Here is a 9,385-nt window from a genome sequence, read left to right as displayed (position 1 = left end):
CTCAAAAGTAAAAAAAAAAAAACATAAACAGAGTTAATGTGGTGCAATACATTTAAATTTGTAGAATTTGTAGACTGCATATTACCTAAATCACTGCTTTCTCATTAATGTTCCAATCATTCAGTAACAGAAAAATCCCAAAACTTACATAAAATACATGTCTCCTAAGAGATGTACACTGATCACCCATAACATCAAAACCACCTCCTTGTTTCCACACTCACTGTCCATTTTATCAGCTCCACTTATTATATAGGAGTACTTTGTAGTTCTACAATTACTGACTGTAGTCCATCTGTTTCTATACATACTTTTGTAGCCTGCTTTCACCCTGTTCTTCAATGGTCAGGACCCCCACAGGACCACCACAGATCAGGTATTATTTGGGTGGTGGATCATTCTCAGCACTGCAGTGACACTGACATGGTGGAGGTGTGTTAGTGTGTGTTGTGTTGGTATGAGTGGATCAGACACAGCAGCGCTGATGGAGTTTTTAAATACCGTGTCCACTCACTGTCCACTCTATTAGACACTCCTACCTAGTTGGTCCACCTTGTAGATGTAAAGTCAGAGACGATCGCTCATCTATTGCTGCTGTTTGAGTTGGTCATCTTCTAGACCTTCATCAGTGGTCACAGGATGCTGCCCACAGGGCGCTGTTGGCTGGATGTTTTTGGTTGGTGGACTAGTCTCAGTCCAGCAGTGATAGTGAGGTGTTTAAAAAGTCCAGCAGCGCTGCTGTGTCTTATCCACTCATACCAGCACAACACACACTAACACACCACCACCATGTCAGTGTCACTGCAGTGCTGAGAATGATCCACCACCCAAATAATACCTGCTCTGTAGTGGTCCTGGGAGAGTCCTGACCATTGAAAAACAGCATGAACGGGGGCTAACAAAGCATGCAGAGAAACAGATGGGCTACAGTCAGTAATTGTAGAACTACAAAGTGCTTCTGTATGGTAAGTGGAGCTGATAAAATGGACAGTGTGTGTAGAAACAAGGATGTGGTTTTAATGTTATGGTTGATCAGTGTATGTATAATGTTTAATCCTTTAAAAGGGGGTGGAAAACTTCATATTAATACATCGTAATGTACATCGGCATCAGTAAATTAAATAACTGTTTACATTTTACACCTTTGTAACAAAATACACATTTTAAGAAACTCTTTGGTGACCTTGGTCAGCATGATTTATGATACAGCCTACCGTATGGCTTACTGGGATTATGTGCAATAAATATCCTTTCTTAAAGTGCAACTTGACAAATCTCACTAGTAATAACATAGAAAATAATTAATACATTTTTCATTTACCAAAAATAGACCACAGCATGCTGTAGTTAACACGCTGAATGATTATGCTCAGTAACTCAGTGACTAACATCTCGAGAAAAAGAGCCTGGAACACAATTACGCAGTGTTGTTACTGGAACAGTTTACAATTTAAGGCTTGGTTCAACATTTTCTATTCAAGTACAAAAGTGCTTTGATGTTTTGCATCATTCAAATCAGGTTTTTTAACCTGTTTGTCAGCTGTACCATTCAACAGAAGCTAGTCTCGGCCACATGCTTGCATTCACATATACTGTAGAAATAAAAGACCCAATATAGAAAAGCCTCTATGTTTTATGGGCCACAAGCTGCAGGTTAAAACTCTGATTAAAATAATAAGTCATAGGGACAAACGGTGGATTACTGAGCCCCACCTGTTATGAATACTGAAATGGAGAGTCATGGTGCTTCGTCTCTCAGATATCCACAATGAGGTACATTACTGTGAATATGGAAGGGTGGAGCAGCTTAGTAAGGCTTAAAAGCATAGCCTTTAGTCCTCCCCATCCTCCTCATCTGTCCTTTTGGCTTTGAGCAGCTGGAAACAGTGAATAGCGGATGCCAAGAAGAAGCTGGCAATGATGGCGGCGACTGATATACAGATCCCAGAGAAAATGACGATGAGATAATCTTTTAGAGAGAGCAGACCCTTACATTCTCTGAAGCTGTCCTCGGAAAGCATGCTCAGAGAGACCTGTCGCCCATCCACTGGGAGTGAGCACTCCATGCCCTCCAGCCCTGCAGGAGTGAAAGAAAAAGCAGTCAGATAGAGGTATGGGAGCACAGCTGGTACTTCTGGACTGGTAGACAATGCATCCTTATTCACATTAAGGATTTGCACACATGTTCTGTCAGCATTAACAAATGTTTTATTACCTACTTGCTTGCAGAAGGTGAACTAACTGCTGATCTCATGGATTTTAAATTAGAATAAGATTTGTTTTCAGTTTAAGAAAAGCAAAAGAAAAGCAAAAGAAAAAGGGTAATCCAGACTGTTTCCAGCATGGAGTCCAAAAGACAGTATTTGTCAGTGCATGTGTAACTTCTAGAACTTTAGCAGCACTAAAAATATAAAACAATAAATACACATTATATACAATACAGATCATGGCTCCATAATTGACAATGTGGGTGCTAGACTGGCTGTCCTGAAGTCCAGACCTGTTGTTTATTAAAAAAATACCACAAGAGAGCTCCGTACAGTTGCAAAATATGCTAAGGCAAAAGATCTCCCACCTTAAAACTGGATCATTTGGTGTCCTTTGCACACAAATTATTCACTCACTCACTCACTCACTCACTCACTTTCTTAGCTGCTTATCCAATTAGGGTCCCGAATGGTTTGGGGGTTTGAGGTGTGCTGGAGCCTATCCCAGCTTTCCAGTAACACCCTTGCAGGGCAGACACACAAACACACACCCATTCACCTACAGGGCAATTCAGTGTCTCCAATTAACCTGACTGCATGTTTTTGGACTGTGGAAGGAAACCCACGCAGACACAGGGAGAACATGCAAACTCCACACAGAAAGGACCCGGAGCCCCTCCCCCCCCTCCCAACTTGTATGTAACACACGTGCACGTTTTAGTAGGTATAAAAATGTTATGTATTTTATGTATGACACATATACAGTACATTGTAACTCAGCAGTCAGGCACAGTATAGAGATGGGAGCATCATTATATGGAACTTCTTCTTTGTCATCAAAGGAAACATGATTTCTAAAAAAAGATGAAGGTGCTGGCATGGTCTAGCCAAGCCCTTCAATCCCTTAAAAATGTATAGAGGATTTTAATATTGCTACTCCTTTGTAGAGACTCAAACACATTGTTTGGCAAGAGAATGTAACAGGGTGGATGTTGAGTGCATCAGCCTAGTTGTGTTGACCTAGTTTGGCCAGGAGTCACAGTGTGAGCTTTCATTCTCTTAATTACAGTCACCTGTGACTTGTAAGGGCTGATACGCTTCAGGTGCAAGGTTTCCTGTGTACCGCGACTTTACTCTATCCTCTTTGTCAGCACATTAGCTGGCACACCTTTTCTCTTAAAGCTGTGATGCTGTACCACGAAGTTTGCTCCAGTTTGCTAATTTCGGTAACTTGGGCCTCACTGCATGCTTTTCTTGAAAGAGCGGAATGCCCCAGGCCATGGTGCCATGTCCGAATTTCCGGAGGTAAGACCTTCCCCGTAAATGCACCACAGTGGCGCAAGGGAAGTGCGGGTTGACAGGGGGTTCACCCAGGGCCAAACCAAGAAGTACAAAAAGTTTTCCTGTTCTCTTGTCTTTCCAAGAGTTTGGTTTGGGCGCGTTGACGACAGTGGACCAGCTCTTATCTTTTTGCTATCCCCCTGTTTCTCCATAGTGGGTTGCAGACATTATATTTTATACTATTATTTCTTTGTTACAAATTATCCCCCCTTTCACTTTTTAGTTATTCATAAACAGCATTATTCCACCTTGACTTGAGATACTTCAATATGGGTTCAATTTCTTTTCTACTAGGTGTGTGGTGAATTTTTAGCAAGGCACGTTTCTTTCTGTTACATGAACTGGTTTGAAATTAAACCATAATTTTACAATTGCATTATACAGTCTAATTCAGGGGTGTCAAACTCATTTTCACTGAGGGCCACATCTGCATTATGGTTGCCCTCAAAGGGCCGATTGTAACGTATACTGCTGTGATTGCAGTCTGGACAATTTGTTGTTTTTCTTGGGGGCTAAATTCTGTGTTTGGCGTCAAAATGCCAAATTTCTACTGTATATTTATAATGTGTATTCACATTTATATTGTACTCCTTTACCACAGACATGGCCTCATAATACAAGTAACACAAACTTGTATTCACTTTCCCATCTTTTAGTAAATTACCTTCCTTCTCTTTCAGTTTTCTCTTCTTGTACATTTTGGGATTATTTGTAAATATTTATGCCATGTAGTGGCGGGATGTGGTCGTGTGGTTTATGTACGATTTTACAGTGTATTTTAAGACAATCACACATCTTTTAAGCTCTCACGGATTTGGCCCGCAGGCCTTGAGTTTGACACATGTGGTCTAAGCAATGGGTTAAGGGCCTAGTTTAAGGGCCCAACAGTGGCAACCTGGCAGTGGTGGGGTTTGAACCGGTGATCTTCTACTTACTAGTCCAGTAGCTTAATCGCTAGGCTACAACTGCCCCAACATAATGCTGCAAAAGCTAACTATCTCTTACTGTGTACAAGTACAAGCTGTAAATGCCAGCAACAGTTTTGCCACAAAGTACTAATTATATTAATTTGTAATGTCTGAATACTGTTACCCATATTAATCTGGTTTTTAAATATATCTGTATTATGCTTCTATTGACAGACATTTAGATGTACAAATTCTAATAGACACTGTGTGAATCTGAAAAAGCCTGCACTGAAGGTACATCCTACTTGCCTTCACACACTGAATATTAAAACCCTCTTTTCTATCATGGAAAAACATTGGTGTGCTTTGTGTACTGTCACTGACAAGTCAGAAGACATCATCATCAATCGCAGCAGTGAGTGTGAGTGAGTCAGCCCATCCAGAAGAGGTTTTTACACACGATACATTCAGTCACCTCAGTCATTGTTGTGTTTCAAACCTGGCCATGCTCTCTGATACACCAACTGTTCAGTTCTTTAGCTGAGCAAATTACAATTATCTCAGGCTGAAGCTGTCCCACATATTATCCTGTCAGATTACACACACAGACCTTTAATCATTCATTCATTCACTGTCTGTTTTACCACAGGTTTATCCTATTCACGACCACCGTGGGTTCAGTTCACCAGGCGAGAGGTAGGAAACACCCCAGACAGGTCGCCAGTCCATTACAGGGCATACACACACTCATACCTGGGTCAATTGTGTACCTCCAGTTAACCTGACTGGACTGTGAGAAGTAACCAGATGCAGAAAGAACATGCAAACACCACACAGAAAGAACCCGGACTGCTCCACCTGGGAATAAAACCCAGGACCTTCTCGCTGTGAGGTGACAGTGATACCCACCAAGCCCCCATGCCGCCCTCACTCACAGACCTTTCAGAAATGTGCAGCATATACAATAATATTAGTCAGACTCGTGGGCAAAACACATAACTAGTGTGACACTTATGCAAGGTCCTGCAAGGTCGTTTACACAGCAGGAGTCTGTACGGCAGCTGAAGCAAGCTGTAAATATTAGAAGCTAATTTAATTCTTTGGTGTAATAAACATTTTATTAAGTGTTATTACAAGATTCATCTTCTGTGTAAAACAATAGCTGATGACAGTTACTTAGCTAGTTAGCCTATTAATCCTAGTGGTGCTGCAAGGTGATTCAGTAGGTAGCACCGTCACCTCACAGCGAGAAGGTTCTGGGTTTGATTTCCAGTTTAAGTGGTCCAGACATGTAAATTAGGTAAATTGTCATGAATGAAACCAAAGTGTCGCCCAGGTGGCGCAGCGGGATATTCCGCTCCTCGGTTCGAAACTCGGTGTTGCCACTGGTCGGCTGGGCGCAATGTAGCAGTGCAGTGCTTGCAGCAGACACTAATTGGCCACCGTGTCTGCTAGGGCGGGTTGAACGGACTATGTGGGTGGGGTCTTCTAACGCTGTGCAAGGACTCTGATTAGCAGATAGAGGTGTCTGTGCAGAATGCATGTGCGAAAATAAGGGGTCCGCTAGGACTGCGCATGGGTCGGAGAAGGCGTGAGCAGCAATATCCCATCCTCGAATGCAATCAGGGATCCCCCAGCAGCGGAAGACAAAGTCACTACGCTAAATCGGGAGAAGAAATAGGAGAAAATGCATAAATAAATAGAAAAAAAATGAATGGAACCAAAGTGTAAAACATGATGTTAAATTCTAATAAACATTAATGCTAGTGTCTGTATACACTTTTCTGAGTTACACAAAGATCCTAGCATTATTAATGCTCCTCCTGTTTTCGAACTTTTTAAAATGTATTTTAGGCAGAAAAGGCACTTTTTAATTTGTGTATAATTAAAACAATCAAGTATTTACCCAATAGTTCAACCAAACATTAAACCAACTCTCCCATCTTGGGATCTCTAGACACAAGATGTTTAAAAATTCTGTTATTCTTTACCTGCAATGAAATCGTCACTTAGAAACAGACGTATTGTCTTTTAATAAAATGTGATGGCACATCACATCTAAGATAATATATGAAGCAGTGGAGAGTATCTGCTTTGTATCAGAGGGTTGAAGCTTATTCCAAAAACACTGATTGATGAGAGAGGAAGTATACACAGGACAGGGTACCAGTCTTTAACAAGCTATCACAGACTCTCTGATTCACATTCACACATTTCCACCAGCTCTCATCTAGTGAGAATTTTAAGCAGCTAGTCTATCTATTGATATGTTATTGGGATGGTGGGAAACTAACATACCTCGATAGATAGATAGATAGATAGATAGATAGATAGATAGATAGATAGATAGATAGATAGATAGATAGATAGATAGATAGATAGATAGACAGAAAGACAGACAGAAAGACAGACAGACAGACAGACAGACAGTTCATTTTTGTGTACCTAATTATTTGGAAATGATGATTTGGTCTTCAGAAAGCGTTGAGCAACATATGGCGCTGAAAGTAAATTGTATTTGCTTGGCAACTGCTGCTAGATTGTTGATTAAACAGAATGTAAACTGTTTCCCATTTGCTATTAACATTTAGCTTGATTCAGTGGATTTACTCAAAGACAACAAGATCATCATCATAATAAAACATTACATACAGCATACATACTGTATATAAGTATGTTGCATTGCTCTTTAAATTACCAACTTGTATTCATGTGGTTTATTGATTTAAATATGTGTATTCAAGAATAAAATAAATATAATTGTATTTTGATTACAGATATTTACCTGTGTACCTTACTCTGATTACAAGCCCTTGAAATCTGTAATAAGACTATGTAATTGAGATCACTACAGAGCACTGCATGTAAACAACGTGTTGAAAACAATAGGAGAAAAACAGGTAGGAAAAGGAAATCAAGGTCATTATACACATGTCTGTGTTGTTAGGTCATCCCCAAGACACAACAAGAGCTTGAACCTACATTTAACACCACCTCACCTCACCTTGGCCAAAAAACAAGAGATACTGTGTCTACAGTGACTTCAGGTTTAGCCATCTAAATTACAATAAAGATTAGGATCTGTAAGTAAACTAGCTCAAGGAATGTGTGATAGACAAAGTAAAACTGAATCTAGGCATGTGTTCCATAAATTATGCACATGAATGAAAATAAAACATGACGTAATCACCTATGGTGTTGGCCTCTTTGTCATTCTAATACATTATTAATGCATTATAATTAATACATTAAGATAATTAGCCAGGTCAAGTGTTAATTTTTAAAAGCATACTTTTGAAGTCATTAAAAACATGAATCTGATGTTATATCCAAGTCTGATGTGTGATTGTGAAGCTGTGAACTCAACAGGATAACAGTCCATTGCAGGCCAACACACACTCACTAAGTTATTTATATCTAGGGTATATTTGGAGAAGCTAGGTCACTTCATGGTATGTTTTGGGTGGAGGGACCCCTGTGTACTTAAAGATTATTTAAAGGAAACAGTGGATGTGAGGATTAAACCTGGTCCTTGGAGTACTGCAGCACCAACGCCAAACACTATGGTACACATTGTATAATATAATAGATTGGGTAATATATTTGCAGTCATATAAATATAATTGTGAAATTGTGTTGATAAAACTAGATGACATCTATGTATGTAATTAACAGCATGGACAAAGACCCAATATGTCAATGTTTTAAACAGCTTACCAGTTCGAAGCTTGTGACGATTTTCACTCAGCCATAAAAACAACTTGGCAAAATGACAGTTACACATCCAGGGGTTTCCCTCAAGGTGTATAACTCTCAAGGAAGGCAGTTGGCTGAGCACCCTGACGTCCAGGCTCGAGAGTCCGGTCATCTTCATCTCCAGCTCTTGCAAAGAGGTGAGGCCGGAGAATGCGTCCTCACCCACTACGCTCAGGTAGGGGTTGTTATCCAGGCGAAGCTTGATCAAGCTGCGAGATTCTTTAAAAGTTCCAGAAGGGATGTCTGTCAAGTTGTTACCTCCCAGGTCCAAATAGACAAGCCTGGAGGCAGTTGTCAGAGTCCCTGGCTCCAGCCTGGTCAGAGAGTTATTCCGCAGGTCCAGGTATACCAGATCGCTGTATAGAACTAGGAAATCTGGGGGGATCAAGGCTATCCAGTTATTAGACAGAACGAGCCTCCGGGTATCCAAAGGGATGGAGTTTGGTAAATGAGTAAGCCCTTGACCGGTGCAGTTTACGGTGTGAGGGTCTGAACAGAAACAGCTGGATGGACAGGTTTGACCCCAAGTGATTAAGCCAGAGAAGAGCAAGGCGAGGAAAGGCTGAAGACAGTGAACACATGAGAACATTGTCGAGGGGCAGAAAGTAAAAGAAAGAAAGGGGGGATTAAGGGGCGAAGGAGAGGGCAGACGGGAAAGGGTCAGGGGGAAGAAGACAAGGAGAAGGGAGGGGGACGCGTGAGAAAGAGAAAAGCGTCAGGGTCGTTGCGAAGGCATCCTTCCTTGCCTGTTAGTTCTAAATAAAAATAAAGCTGTAGATTGACAGAGTAAACAAAGACTCGTAACGCTGTTTTCCGAGAGATCATATAGCAGGCAGTGTGGGTCGAGTGGCAGCCTGCTGGCTCTGAGTGAAGAGGAGGAAGAGAAGCCGTGAGAGAGTGATAGAGCGTGAGCAAAAGAGAGAGAGTGAGAGCAAGAGAGAGGGAGACTAGGGATTAAATAAGAGGTAAATAGAAATGACCAAACCACAGACTAGGAGAGCCTGGGGCGTCAAAAGGGGGTTGGGCAGGACAGGAGATGAAAGAGGTATTTTTGGCTGGTAAACCCTGAGTCAATTCTCATAAAGACATAAAATCTGTATTGTAGTCTACATCTCCATTGGTCCATTGGTCCATTTTGCTCCATTCTTATCTTTGTCAATCACTGGGCATGTC

General features: G+C 41.1%; 1 protein-coding gene across 1 annotated transcript; it reads right to left on the bottom strand.

Annotated features, from left to right (window-relative positions):
* Positions 1-1,832: 1,832 nt before the first annotated feature.
* lrrc38a (leucine rich repeat containing 38a) lies at positions 1,833-8,801 on the bottom strand. Its single transcript, XM_063015912.1, has 2 exons — positions 8,174-8,801; positions 1,833-2,077 (listed from the first exon to the last, which is right to left on the bottom strand). Exons 1-2 carry the CDS (start codon positions 8,799-8,801, stop codon positions 1,833-1,835), a joined length of 873 nt encoding a protein of 290 aa, XP_062871982.1.
* Positions 8,802-9,385: the final 584 nt, after the last annotated feature.

The sequence above is a fragment of the Trichomycterus rosablanca genome, chromosome 19 (assembly GCF_030014385.1).
Source record: "Trichomycterus rosablanca isolate fTriRos1 chromosome 19, fTriRos1.hap1, whole genome shotgun sequence".
Taxonomy (NCBI): domain Eukaryota; kingdom Metazoa; phylum Chordata; class Actinopteri; order Siluriformes; family Trichomycteridae; genus Trichomycterus; species Trichomycterus rosablanca.
This window is presented reverse-complemented; position numbering and strand designations above follow the sequence as displayed.